This window comes from Nomascus leucogenys, chromosome 12 (genome assembly GCF_006542625.1).
Source record: "Nomascus leucogenys isolate Asia chromosome 12, Asia_NLE_v1, whole genome shotgun sequence".
In the NCBI taxonomy this organism is placed as follows: domain Eukaryota; kingdom Metazoa; phylum Chordata; class Mammalia; order Primates; family Hylobatidae; genus Nomascus; species Nomascus leucogenys.
In genome coordinates this window covers 41,144,996-41,160,061 of record NC_044392.1, presented here as the reverse complement: position 1 = coordinate 41,160,061, position 15,066 = coordinate 41,144,996, and the positions used below count along the sequence as shown (strand labels likewise).

General features: G+C 40.1%; 1 protein-coding gene across 2 annotated transcripts in view; it reads right to left on the bottom strand.

Moving 5' to 3' along the window:
- Positions 1–15,066, bottom strand: part of COPA (coatomer protein complex subunit alpha) — a 54,041-nt gene that overhangs the window by 37,562 nt on the left and 1,413 nt on the right. For both annotated transcript variants that reach the window (XM_030824108.1, XM_030824109.1), the window contains exons 2-6: positions 13,345–13,458; positions 13,073–13,146; positions 8,104–8,184; positions 6,461–6,537; positions 5,307–5,416 (exon numbers count right to left, since the gene is read on the bottom strand). In XM_030824108.1, coding sequence (XP_030679968.1) covers positions 5,307–5,416; positions 6,461–6,537; positions 8,104–8,184; positions 13,073–13,146; positions 13,345–13,458 — 456 coding nt within the window. The remainder of the gene's footprint in view (positions 1–5,306; positions 5,417–6,460; positions 6,538–8,103; positions 8,185–13,072; positions 13,147–13,344; positions 13,459–15,066) is intronic.

Below are 15,066 nucleotides of genomic sequence, written 5' to 3'. Positions count from 1 at the left end.
AACTCCATCTCAAATTTAAAAAAAAGGAGGCTGGGCGCGGTGGCTCACACCTGTAATCCCAGCACTTTGGGAGGCCAAGGCAGGTGGAACAACTGAGGTCAGGAGTTTGAGACCAGCCTGGCTCAAATGGTGAAACCCTGTCTCTACTAAAAATACAAAAATTAGCTGGGCGTGGTGGTGCATGTCTGTAATCTCAGCTACTTGGGAGGCTGAGGCAGGAGAATCACTTGAACCCAGGAGATGGAGGCTGCGATGAGCTGAGATCGCGCCACTGCACTTCAGCCTGGGCAACAGAGTGAGACTCCGTCTCAAAAAAAGGAAAGAAAACCTAAGTCATTTTAAGCCTAAACTTTGCCATCTGTAGGAAAATATAAGAACTTAAGTTTAATAACCGCATTTATATTTATTGTTTTAAAATTATAATGTATCTCTTCCGTTATGGTGGCACCTACATGTTAACACTGGAGAAGCAAGAGCTTAGAAGGCCGAAACAATTTTAATTATCTTGTCCTCTGTCCAAGATGAGCATTTAGCCAGTAGGTAGAGAGAAATAAAGCTGATGATTTACAATATACTCTCCCAAAGGTTCATAAATACTTTATCACTGGGATGCCTCCTTTCACTTATTTCACTTGTCCCTTTAATAAGATCTGTCAACTTTTTCTAACAAGTCTGGTATATGAAACAGATTCAAAGGAAAATACAAAGATAGACAGCTGTGAGAAACTTCACCTCCAATAAGCTTCAACAAACATATTAAAAGGAAAGCCGTATGACAGAATGGAAGGCTTTGTTGCATTTGCGTGTAATGATCCAGGAAAAGGGGAAGGGCAAAAACAGACAGATGAATGGTGACAGGCAGTGAAAAGATAGTTAGAGAAGAAATATTTAAGCCTTCAACAAGCCACTCGCTAGGACTGAACGACAGATGGAAAATTTCTACAGCAGCTACCCAAACCAGAGGGAGGAGAGGACACTCTCAGAATGGACCAGTTTGATGCACACCTCCCAATATGGACCAGGGAAAGCAGGAAAAAGAGAGGGATGATAACAGGATTTGGCAGCAAATTAATACTTCTTTAGTAGCCATTTCAAAGACTGAGCCTGAATTACATGGGCTTGACATGCAAAGGTATAAGCATATTAAAATAATTTAACTGTCAGTTTACTTGGAAGCTCAAGTTAAGCAAGTAACCTTTTATGTGTAGGTTTGTAAATATGTTCCCTTTTAAACAAATACTTTTTGCCAGGCTAACACAAAAGATTCAGGTTAAGCTAAGCCCTGTGGGGTTCAATCCCCATGGGAGAGGTACCAAGAGACAGGTTTTCCTTTAAAGATCTCTATATTCTCTTATTGCTTAACTAACTCAGAGAGTGTCCCTTTCAAAAAAAAGATAGTCAAAAAAATTAGAACTAGTCCTCTAAATTTGGGAGTATTCATACTCATTCAGAACTAACTTCTTCCTTTCGGAAATATAAGCACTGGTCTTTAACAGATTGGAAAGCTAATTCCTCTTCCTGTTTTCAGACTTATTTGAACCCAATAGCAAAAAAGAACTCTGCTGAAAAAGAATATGCTGATTTCTAGAGAAGGAAAGTATAAAAGTCTAACCCAAAAGCTTCTTGCACTTTGTTAAATACCAAAGCATCTCCTTCCACTCTGGTTAAGGGGTTACTGGAAGTCAAGAGTTGTGGGTAAAGAACAACACTTAGAAATGGTAAAAAGAGCATTAACATTAGTACAGCAAGTTAGCACAAAATTCTTACTACCACATAAATAAAGTATAGCAATTGCAAGGTTATTATATAGTAATCCATGCACTTCACACATTCAAGAGCAAGTATAAACCCCATGGGGTCACACTCTCTCCCTCTCTTCTCTGATCTACGGCCCTTAATTTTGATGTAAAAATGTTCTCTGTCTGCAAAAGGTAAAGAAAAGTATTTCATGCCTTGAGCATTTCATGACCACCAAGAATCCAACCACCTGATTGCCCCCAAACTGCGTTGGCTAGACTGCAGAGAACATGCTGGGCTGGCATCAGGTGGCACAAACATTACTCTTAGAGTAGAGCCCTTCTCAACCCGGCATTCTGGAAAAGAATTCAGTCTTAATGCCCGAAAGCATCAGTTTAGGTATGTAACAAATTCTCTATGATCTAGAATAGCATTAGCTATATATCATTCTTAGAAGAACTACGAAAACAGCCACTGAAAGTACTTTCTATAGCACTTACTTCTCTCACAGAATCCAGGTTGACAAAGGCTATTCTGAATAATTGCCAGCTGGGGGCAGTGGCTCATGCTTGTAATCCCAGCACTTTGGGAGGCTGAGGCAGCCGGATCACTTGAGGTCAGGAGTTCGAGACTAGCCTGGCCAAAATAGTGAAACCCTGTCTCTGCTAAAAACACACAAAAATTAGCTGGGCGTGGTGGCATGCACTTGTAGTCCCAGCTACTTGGAAGACTGAGGCAGGATAATTGCTTGAACCCAGGAGGTGGAGGTTGTAGTGAGCTGAGATCACGCCACTGCACTCCAGCCTGGGTAACAGTGAGACTCTGTCCCTCACCCCCCCAAAAAAATTGCCCCTGATCAGCTGGAACAGCATGAATTGGGATCTAAGCCCATCAGGCTCCTATATCCTGAGACAGAGAGAGTGCTTTGAATGTGTGCACAGTGAAAAACCATGGAAAGCCATAGCAAGGTTACTGGGAGAGTAGATGCTAAGCTCCCTGGTACTGGCAGTGAGGAGAGGACACAGGTTCACAGTGCCTATGTCTAGCTCCTCCTGTTGGCATGGCTGGTCACATCTGGGTGTACTTCAAAAAACCCTGTCAGTCTGATGAAAAACTGCAATGGCAAAGCCCTAGGGAAAGAGAGTACAACTGCCCTATCTCCAATACCTCTTGTTCATACTACTCCCTTTCATTCTAAGCTTTTGAAAACTACGAAGACAGCAATGATCTAGAGGTTCTACTCTACAATTGTCCCCATCTCCTCCTGTCTTGTTTCTATGCTACATTAACCTAAACAACTGCTATTGCAACATTCCAAATGCTGTATCCCAGAATCCAAATTTTCAGCTTGCTGTTCATTAATGGTCTATAAGAACAAGTGCCATTATTGCCCCAGTCCCCCATGCCACAATGGAGTTGGGAACAGTTATCACCTCAGCTGTACAATGCAGAGGATGACTCCTTTATTACAAAGAACCAAAGATCTATGAGGGGGGCCTTCCTTTCATAGAATGAAACATGTTTTGTAGTCCAGTCATTGACATTTCAAAGAACTCAAATCTCCAAGAATTTCTTTTTTTTGAGACAGAGTCTCGCTCTGTCACCCAGGCTGGAGTGCAGTGGCACAATCTCGGCTCACTGCAAGCTCCGCCTCCCGGGTTCACGCCATTCTCCTGCCTCAGCCTCTCTGAGTAGCTGGGATTACAGGCGCCCGCCACCAAGCCCGGCTAATTTTTTTTGTATTTTTAGTAGAGACGGGGTTTCACCGTGGTCTCGATCTCCTGACCTCGTGATCCGCCCACCTCAGCCTCCCAAAGTGCTGGGATTACAAGCGTGAGCCACCGTGACCAGCCATCTCCAAGAATATTTAAGGAAATGAATAGAAAGAAACAACAGGCTGGGCATGGTGGCTCGCGCCTATAATCTCAGCACTCTGGGAGGCAAAGGTGGGTGGATCACCTGAGATCAGGAGCTTGAGACCAGCCTGGCCAAATGGTGAAACCCTGTCTCTATTAAAAATACAAAAATTAGCTGGACATGGTGGCACATGGCTGTAATCCCAGCTACACGGGAGGCAGAGGAATGAGAATCGCTTGAACCCAGGAGGCAGAAGTTGTAGTGAGCTGAGATCATGCCACGGCACTCCAGCCCAGGTGACAGAGTGAAACTGTCTCAAGAAAAAAAATAAATAAATAAAAGTTAAAAAAGAAAGAAAGAAAGAAAGAAACAACAAATACTAACTGGTCAGAGAACTACAGCATTTAGTGTTTGATTTCCCTATTCCAACACGAAGCGCTTCCATCAGTCTCGCAGGTACAGTCCATTCTCTACATTTAAATTCTCTAGGTAGCACTTTCTTAGATCTCCTCTCTATAATACTAAACATTTAAATCCTTGTCTCAAAATAAAGATATGTAAACTGTAAAAGGAGGAATTATCCCAACTATCCATAATCTATAAATTATTCAATTTCTAGTCCTAAATCTGTCCATTAAAAGGTATTCTTGGCCAGGCACAGTGGCTCACACCTGTAATCCCAGCACTTTGGGAGGCCAAGGCAGGCAAATCACCTGAGGTCAGGAGTTCAAGACCAGCCTGGCCAACATGGTGAAACCCTGTCTCTACTAAAAATACAAAAATTAGCTGTGCGTGGTGGTGTGCACCTGTAATCTCAGTTACTTAGGAGGCTGAGGCACAAGAATCGCTTGAACCCGTGAGGCAGAGGTTGTAGTGAGCCGAGATCGCGCCACTGCATTTCAGCATGGGTGAGACAGTGAGACTCCATCTCAAAAAAAAAAAAAGGCCAGGCACGGTGGCTCACACCTGTAGTCCCAGCACTTTGGGAGGCCAAGGCAGGCAGATCATGAGGTCAGGAGTTTGAGACCAGCCTGGCCAATATGGTGAAACCCCATCTCTAATTAGGATACAAAAATTAGCCAGGCGTGGTCACATGTGCCTGCAGTCCCAGCTACTCAGGAGGCTGACGGAGAACTGCTTGAACCCGGGAGGTGGAGGTTGCAGTGAGCCAAGACCACCACACCACTGCATTCCAGCCTGGGCAACAAAGCAAGAAAAAAACAAAAGGTATTCTGGACATAAAAGTCACTAACTTCTAGAACCCAACCATGCTCCCTGCACTAGAAGAAACGTAATAGAGAGATTTTACTATTTTTAAATAAAGCGATAGGGTCCAAGAGTCTTGTTTCCCTGTATTAATCTATTCTCAAAATTTCTTTTTGTCATAGATGTATTTTTTCTTATTTGAGTGGAAAGCATGATTCTTAAGCAAATGTCGCAACAGTATATAGATTTTAACAAAAGCTGATCTAACTAGAAAGTTAAAATTTCTTCAAATCAAATGAATTTTCTAGAGTTACCCATTTTCCTAGAGAAGACTTCCAATATGAAGAACCATCAAAGCAGATTCAACACCCTCAGAAACAAAGATGCTATCATAAAACAGAATATTCTAAATTTTCCAGCTCTAAGTCAACTCTCCTTACTATTTTAAGCAATTGCAGTTTTGCACCAGACATGACCAGGTTGTCCCCTGAACTTGGGCAGCTCACCAGAAATATCCCAAACGCGCACAGTCTGGTCCAGGCTGGCTGATACTACCAAGTCTTCTGAGGGGTGGAATTGAGCACACATCACATAATGGTTGTGCCCTGTTAACACACTGCAAGAAAAAAAAAGACAATACCAAATTAGAGGTGGAAGTCAACAGACTCCTAAAGTAAATACCTTTCTCCATATTCAATAAATGCTCATCCAATTATATTTTTATGGAGACAAAGGCAGGTCATCCTACCAATTCTGAACTAATAATAAGCCTAGTCAGCTATTTTAACAATAGTTCTCTTCTTGCCTCTAATGCTTTAGTATTTAAATATTACTAATTTCAGGAGGACTGAGATTACATAGCTCTTCTCTTAAAAATATTTTAAAATATCAAAATAAATGTAATCTCAGTAATCCATACTGTAAACTATCTGTGAGATTTTAGTAGGGTATCCCTTTTAAAGGCCATCACTTTATTTTTTACTATTATCATTTTTTTGAGATGGAATTTCACTCTGTTGCCCAGGCTAGAGTGCGGTGGCGCAATCTTGGCTCACTGCAACCTCTGCCTCCCCAGTTCAAGCAATTCTCTGCCTCAGCCTCCCGAGTAGCTGGGACTATAGGCACGCGCCACCGCATCCAGCTTATTTTTGTATTTTTAGTAGAGATGGGGTTTCACCATCTTGGCCAGGCTGGTCTCGAACTCCTGACCTCAGGTGATTTGCCCACCTTGGCCTCCCAAAGTGCTGGGATTACAGGCGTGAGCCACGGTGCCGGGCCAAGGCCATCACTTTAAATGGTCCCTAACTCTTCATGGAAAGTTCTATGTAAAGCTCCAGCTCCAAACACAAAATAAGACAAAGGTCTAGACCTTGACTCAGGTTTTATGGGAAAATAATTGAAAACCAGCTAAAAGTTCTTGTTCTAAAAGGCTATATGACTTCTCTTCCTGGCAAGAAATTATTGGAAGACCCAGATTCATATATGGGATTGCCTCTACATTTATTATTTTGCACTTAAAAGCATCCTACAAATAGAATCAGTAATTAATCAGCCAACATAGTCCATTTGAGAAGGGAGAAGATTGTTCTAAGAGAGAAGCTCATTATGAAAAACTAGGAAAAACGAAGACTCTTTTCGAGCCCTCTGCCTCCTGCTTTACCAAACACAGGTTCTAGATTGCCAGTTCCACACTCGGATGGTCTGATCATCGGAGGCACTCAGAATCCAGGGATATTCCTGAAAGATAGTCCAGACAAAGGCTTTAAACATTAAACAAATTTGTTCTATCAGTCTCTTGTAATCATTTTTCTCTAAAGAACTGCATTGCTTAATGGCTCAGCTACATTAGCAAAGGGGCTGCTGCTTTTGCGATCAGGTTAGCTGTCTCCTTTTCTCTACCACTCTAACAGCTTTTCTCAACTTCGGCACTTTCACCTATAAGACTTAAGAATGGAAGCCAGTCAGAGGCACAATAGATTCTCAGAGGCAGACAGTGAAACATACATTTACATTTACTTCTATATGTATGTGTGTGTGTGTGTGTGTGTATTTATATATAGTTAATCATGTAAATTAAGATCCTGTGAAAGAATCTTCTACCTTTAACTCTACGATGGGAATATTATTTTATTGTCTGACTTCTTTCTGTCCAGTTTCAAAAAATTCCCAGGTCTCAGCAACCAAAGCAGAAAGTAACATGTAAAGACAATTTAGCCTTTTTGGAGTCTGTAAGATTGTTGAGAAAAGGAAGTATTTCTTATTTACACTTCCTTCTTACTACACTTGCTAAGCGTTGTGCTAAACACTGAAGATAGATGGTATCTCTATCTTCAATAGAGATAGTATCTCTACTTTCAGTATTTAGCACAACGCTTAGCAAGTATAAGGCACACACATATTTAGTGAGCTGGTAAAATGAAAGAAAATAAGGTCTTTCATAACTTTCCAGGTAGATGGCAACTTGTTCTAGGCAAGGGTCTTCAGGAAGTCCTTTATGGCAATGACAAATAATTCCTACTTAATAAGTTATCTTATTGAGTGGTTATCATTCTCAAATGTTTAAGCTGTAATTTTCTCATTCTCTCCTATTCTAAAATTTTTTAATTAAAAAAAGAAATAATATATACTCAACCAGTAAATTGTTTATTTCATCATATTCTTTCTAACTTAATTCAAGAGACTTAATTTACTGGCAATCAAAGAATAGTGTAAGTTAATGCTAATACACAGAACTATAAGGAGATCCTGTCAAGTTGCAACTGGATTCAGAGGTTGGGAGTCTGTAATCTGCACCTCACTATCTAAATCTACTATGACACCTGGCAGATCAAAGAAAGTAGTAAGCCTGGCTAAGGGAACAGCCTCCACCGGACCCAAAAATCCTAGGATAGAGGGGTATGATTGTTAATACTTCAAAACATTTGTTAGATCATCAAAATGGCATCTTAGTCTGACCTTCTTCCAGACACACCTACTACTTACTAATAATACCCTACATGGGATTAGCCAGCAAACTTTTGTTTTTTGGTTCAGCAAATCTGAAATCAAATCCCTACTTTTCCCTACAGAGAAACAATGACTTCCCATAGAATCCACTGAATCCAATAAAATTAAATTCAGTATAATCCCAAGCGCTTCCTTTTGCAGAAAGAAACAAAGCAGAAAGGTCAATACCACACAGATTGTAGAAGAGCCACTCCAAAAACAATTCTATTATTAAAACATGGGTTCTCAAGGATCAAATAAAGATTACTATGGGGAAACTAAGAATGCTCCAAAACTAGTGCCACCATGACTACTTACATGATGAAAAAACGTGGTGCGAATATAATCTAAGTGCCCAAGCAATGTGAAAAGACAGCGCCGAAGCTTGTAATTCCAAACCTGCAAAGACAAAAATCAAACTAAGAAACAGAAATATAGTTATTGAGCCTCTGAAAGGCTCAGAGAAATTGGGCCTTTCAGAGGCTCAATACCTTTACAGAGATAGAAATATGTATATAAATATAGGTTTATATACATTATTTGTATTTTGGTATTTCTAAATAGGTAGGAACCTTGGTAGGAAGCCTTGTTTAAGATTTGAAGGGAAAAGAACAAGAATGAAAATATAGGTCAGATAAACAACGTGGGGTTGGGGTAGGATTAGGGAAAAGCTAAAGATAAAATTATTGAAGTTTTTCAGGCTGGGCGTGGTTGCTCACGCCTGTAATCCCAGCACTTTGGGAGGTCGAGGTGGGTGGATCACAAGGTCAGGAGATCGAGATCATCCTGGCTAACACAGTGAAACCCTGTCTCTACTAAAAATACAAAAAATTAGCCGGGCATGGTGGCATGTGCCTGTAGTCCCAGCTACTCGGGAGGCTGAGGCAGGAGAATCACTTGAACTCAGGAGGCAGAGGTTGCAGTGAGCCAAAATCATGCCATTGTACTCCAGCCTGGGTAACAGAGCGAGACTCAGTCTCAAAAAAAAAAAAAAAAAAAAAAAAAAGTTTTTCTTTCTTTAGGAAGAAGCCACCTGTATTTAATAGCAGGAGACATTTATCCAGGGCTTGATTTGAAACTCTTTTTTCTACTGCATAATTGTGCTCTTGGCTTGAATATAGACCCCTTAAGTGCTTTACCCATCACTTTTAAAAAGTGTGACAGGCCGGGCACGATGGCTCATGCCTGTAATCCCAGCACTTTGTGAGGTCAAGGCAGGGGGATCACCTGAGATCAGGAGTTTGAGACCAGCCTGGCCAACATGGGGAAACCCTGTCTCTACAAAAATACAAAAAAAATTAGCCGGATGTGATCCCAGCTACTTGGGAGGCTGCGGCAGCAGGATCACTTGAACCTGGGAGGTGGAGGTTGCAGTGAGTTGAAATCGCTCCGCTGCACTCCAGCCTGGGCGACAGAGAGAGGCTCAGTCTCAAAAAAAAAAAAAAAAAGTAGGACAGATAGATACCATGACTCCAAGGGAAACAATAATATAGGGCATCAGCTTCTTAGACTCCTAACTTGACGGCAAACGACGCCCATACATATGTGGTCTGTACTCACCTGTCAAGCAAACAGACTTTAACTTATTACATGGAAAATACTACATTGCTCAGTAAGGCTGAGCTAAGCAGAGAAACAATATCACATTCAGATGTGAAGTTGAGTCAACTACCAAAGTACTAGGCATCAATGAACACAACTGAAGACATGAAAACCAGGATCATAAATATAAAATAGCTTATCTTCCTCATTCAGAAAATCCCCTAAAATGTACAAAAATAAGAGACCAGATGCATTTTTCTTTTTATTTAATTTTTTAAAATTTCTTTTTAATATTTGTTTATAATCAATCTGGGCCAGCTTGTTACTATTTCTAATATTTTTCTTTCTTTCTTTTTTTTTGAGACAGAGTCTCGCTCTGTCGCCCAGGCTAGAGTACAGTGGCGCAATCTTGCTCGGCTCACTGCAAGCTCTGCCTCCCGGGTTCACGCCATTCTCCTGCCTCAGCCTCCCCAGTAGCTGGGACTACAGGCGCCCGCCACCACGCTCGGCTAATTTTTTATATTTTTAGTAGAGACAGGGTTTCACCATGTTAGCCAGGATGGTCTTGATCTCCTGACCTTGTGATCCGCCCGCCTTGGCCTCCCAAAGTGCTGGGATTACAGGCGTGAGCCACCGTGCCCGGCCTTAACTTTTCTTTAGTAAATTATAAAAATATCATTTCCTATAACAAATTCAGACAATCCAAAAGTATGATCTTCCAAACAAGAATGCTGAGTTCCTTAAAGGCAGGGTTCTTGTCCATCATGCTCAACACTATACCCTTACCACCTAACACAGTGCCTGACACAAGGGAAGTGCTCAGTAAGCATTATGCATGGAAATAAGAATAACATGAAAAGTTAAAGTATTCCAATACCTTTGCCTCTATCTATTCAATCAGCTACATATAAATATACATGTACACAGTAGTTTCACATAAAAATTAGACCATACCATAAACACTATTCTTTAACTGACTTTTTTCCCCTTACAGAGTTCAGTGTTTTAAACTTTCATATTTCTAGCTTCAAAATGTCTTGACTCCTTTAATGGCCTAAGTCAAGCTCCAAAACTGTAAATCCTTAAAAACTTATAGGGGTTTTAGACGAATACTCTGACCATTTGCTGGGCTCCTTGTCTTATTCTTTGTAAATGAGGATTATACTAATGCTACATTTATCTGGATATAGCAAGCAATAAGATGGTCCACAGACATGACTTTTCTAGATAATCCCCCTTTTTATGAAAAAATGTTCAAGTTTATTAGTCATCAGAGAAATTAAATTAATTAAAACCACTGAATGGGCCGGGTGCGGTGGCTCACGCCTGTAATCCCAGCACTTTGGGAGGCCGAGGCAGGAAGATCACCCGAGGTCGGGAGTTCGAGACCAGCCTGACCAACATGGAGAAACCCCATCTCTACTAAAAATACAAAATCAGCCGGGCTTGGTGGCACATGCCTGTAATTCCAGCTACTCGGGAGGCTGAGGCAGGAGAACCACTTGAACCCGGGAGGTGGAGGCTGCAAAGCCGAGATCACGCCACTGCACTCCTGGGTGACAAAACAAGACTCCATCGCAAAAAACAAACAAACAAACAAAAAACAAACCAAAAAAACCCACCAAATGATAGCACTACACATCTACCAGCTAATAAAGAATTCCTTTGTTTTAATAACAGCTTTATTGAGATACAGTTCAAATACCATACAATTTATTCATATAAAGTATAAAATTCAATGGTTTTTAATATATTCAGTTGTGCAACCATCCATTTTAGAACATTTTTATTCACTCCCCTAAGAAATTCATACCCATTAGCTGTCACTTCTCATTTCCTCCCAACCCCTCCAACCCCAGACAATCACTAATCTACTTTCTGTCTCTATAGATTTACCTATTCTGGACATTTCATAAGTGGAAGATAATTTCTTTTCCAAAATATTAGTCATTTTGGGAAAACTTTTTCTTAATTAACACCCAGTTTTTCCTTTTTAAACAGATTATAAGAATCCCAAGTTAACCATTCTTGATACTCAATGTTCGTCACTATAAATAACAAATACAAAAATATTATGAGGTGATTCCTTATGGGCTTTTGAGATCTGTCAGGCGGTTTGAGTTTTGATTGCCCCAGGATGTGGTGCCTAAAAACTAGAAAACAGAAAGAAATGTCCTTCCTATAACTCTACTAGCTCTCTTCTCTGTAGGCAGCTGTCACTCTTTACTCACATCACCTAAGTTCTGTGGTATAATCACAATATATAACTTCTTGAAGTTGCTTATGAACAAGACTTTACCTTTTTATGAAGTAAATTTCACTGGTTTGGTTTGATACATAGACTTAATGAAAACAACTAAAGGAAGTAAACGGAGGAAATTTTGATTTATTTTTATAGGTTGCTAGTCTCTGGCTCTAACTTTTGCTATTATGATAGTCAGTTGTCTTTAAAGAATTGCCTATATTCTGTCTGCTTCCTCATTTCACACTAAGGCCTTCCAAATTAAGCACTTAAAAGGTTATTTCTCAATCTTGATCTTATTCTAAATGCTTTCTCCGTCCCAAAATTCTCTTCTTCCTTGGCATCCAAGAGGCTTCTTCTCCCTCTTGGTTCATCTCGAACCCCTCGAATCACTGTTTCCCATACTAACTCTACTTCCTCTCTCTGCCTTAAATGATGGTCTGTCTTCTTATTCAACGTATTCCTTGAACAATATCTTCTACTGCTTCTCCTTTGGCTCCTCCCTTCATGATGACAAATCACAAATATATTTCTAGCACAGACACCTCAACTAGACTGTCCCTTAGGTCCCTCAAAATCACCAGAGACAAGATGGAATTCATTATCCATTCTCTTCCACTCCAGAAAACTATCTCCTGATTTTCCTTTCCTAGTTAATGACACCCCCTTTACCCAGTGACCTAAACTAGAAGACTGAAAGTCATCTCATTTATTTCTCCTTATTGGCCCTTATTTCTCCTTACTGGCCATCTCATTTATTTTTCCTTACTGGCCATCATCCAACAGACACACTGATTCATTTCCTTAAATTCTCACATCCATCTCCTTCTCTCCATTTCAAATGCTACTACCTAAGCTCAGGTTTCCTAACTGGTATTTTTGCCTCCAGTCTTGCCCAAATCATCCAATCTTTTCTTTAATTACCACCAAGTAATCATTTTAAAAACATACAAATCTGGTATCGCTCCTGTATTTAAGTTCCTTAAATGGCTCCTTGTTATCTGCATGATAACATCTAAACTCCTGAGCGCCGCAAACAGGTACTCCATGATCTGGCCCCTCTCATCTTCTGCCCCTTCTCTCACCATTTCTCCAGGTTTTCTCCATACAAAACCAGTAAGAGCTGCCCTGTATCTAGCTGTGGCATGCCTTTTGTCTTTGCACCTATACTGCTCTTTCCTATTTCACTGTGAATATCTATTATATCACTTACCAAACTGTACATGCTATTACTTGGATATATGTTTATCTCCTCTATTAGAATAAAAGCTCCTTGAAAACAGAAGCCATTTCTTATTTATTTTTGAATTCCCAAAAAAGAAAATAGTGTCTGGTACACAGTAAGCATTCAATAAATGTTTGCTGAGTAAGTTCTCCGGATAATGTTGTCAAAAGCCTGAGCTCTGTATGAATGAAATTTCCTGTCTTTCAGTCCCTTTCATGATTCCCAAACCTTCCCACATCCTCTGTCCTTTCTTCTCAGTTATGACAGACCCTCTGTACCTTAATCTTATAGTCATCTCCTCCAGAGACGAACAGTGGCTGCTGCTTATGGAAGTCAATGCCTCGCACTGGACCTGGTGGAGAAGGCAGGCAACGTATGTTAGAGAGAGCCATCCCTTCTAATCTCTAAGGTGACTCCTATTCAGGATTTTTCAGTTCTATCATTTCCACATTCTTTAATCATAGAAGAATCCATGTCAAACAAGGCTTAAAATACCCCAGGATATTATAAATACTTATACTCCTTTAACTTCCTCCTAGAAATATCTCACCATCATGTTCATCAAACTTGTCAATGAGAGTGCACATCCGATAGTCCCATAACTGGATGACCCCATTATGTAAACTAGTCAGGATCCAAGGTCTTTTGGGGTGAAAGCTGAGCCCTGAAAAAAATAGAAAATGATACAATGAGCTAACTAAGCCCCATGATGTCACCTTCTCTCAATTCTGATAAGAAAAAGAAACATCAAGGTTAATCCTAGGTTCATTCATTCATTCGACAAGCTTGATGATTTTTTACTGGATGCCAGACATCGTGAATTTTATGTTTGGTACTAGATTTTTGTTATATTCCTTTACATATTCTTGGGCTTTGCTCTAGGATACAATTAAATTACTTGGAATCAGTTGATCCTTTCAAGGCTTGCTTTTAGGTTATTACAGGGGGGCTACAGCAGCCTTCATTCTAGGCTTAATCTGGAACCACTGTTAAAGCAATAGCCATCTGAGGTCTCTATTTGAAGCCCTGTAATATTAGGAAGTCTTTCCATTCTGGCAAGTAGGAACACAAACTAGTCCCAGCCCCGTGTGAACTCTGGGGATTGCTCTGCCTTCTCCTTTCCAGTGGTCCTTTTTCAGGTTTTGAATAGTTTTCTCACTTGCGGATCAGTACTCAAAGACCTGAGAGGACATCCTGCAGGTCTCGAGTGCTCTCTCTCTGCAGCCCCCTCTTCTCCGGTATTTTGCCCAGCAAAATCTAGCCATCTTTGCTTCCCCACACTCTAAACTTACGTCTCCTCAGAAAGACCAAGGGATTCACCTCTTCACTGAAGCCTAAAAACTCTCTAGGCAGTAATCTACGACAATCATAAGACTCACCTTGTTTATTTCCCTTCTCTGGAGAATTATTTTCCTGCACTGCCTGTTGCCCAACGTCTGTGAGCAATGTATGAATCTTTGTTTCATACATTTTGTTCAGTTGTATAGTTAAGGTGGGAAGGTAAATCTGGCCCTTGTTATTCTATCATGACTGGAAATGGAAGTCCCCAGAGATAACAACTACTAACAGTTCGAAGTGTATCCTTTCAGATTTTTAATGCAGTTACACATAGACATAGGCCTTAGTATTTTATGAAAGTGGGGATCACGTTATGATGTTGTTCTGCAAACTTCTTTCTCACTTAACTATATAATATGGATCTCATGAAAGTACATATAAACATAACCTCATTCTTTTTAACTACAGGGGACAAATGTACTACACTTATATTATTCTAACAGGCATTTTGTCCCCCAATTTTTGGCTATCAGAAGAGCCTACTGAAGACACTTCTACACCTAATCTAACCTATTTGCATTATTACTGCTCTAGGCTAAAGACCTGTGAGATTGCTCAGGAATAGAATATGTGCACTTAACATTTTAGTACATATAGTTTAAATGTAAAAACACTGTATCAGCATAGTCTCATAAAGTTTATGGAGGTGCCCATTTTGCACACAGGCTGTTATCAACTATTTGTTGTTTTGTTTTATAAATCTAAGACCCTCCCCCCAAAAAAGTAACTTCACTTTTTTTTTTTTTTTTTGCATTTCTTTCATTACTAGTGAGGTGGAACTATTTTAATTATTTATTGAACATTTACAATTTTTCTTCTAAATTGTCTATTTTTCCATTAGGTTCTTTTTTTTTTTATTATGATATATAAGTACACTCAACAATGGATGTTTGCCCTCAAATATTATGATATCTTTGTTTTTCCTTCTGTACTG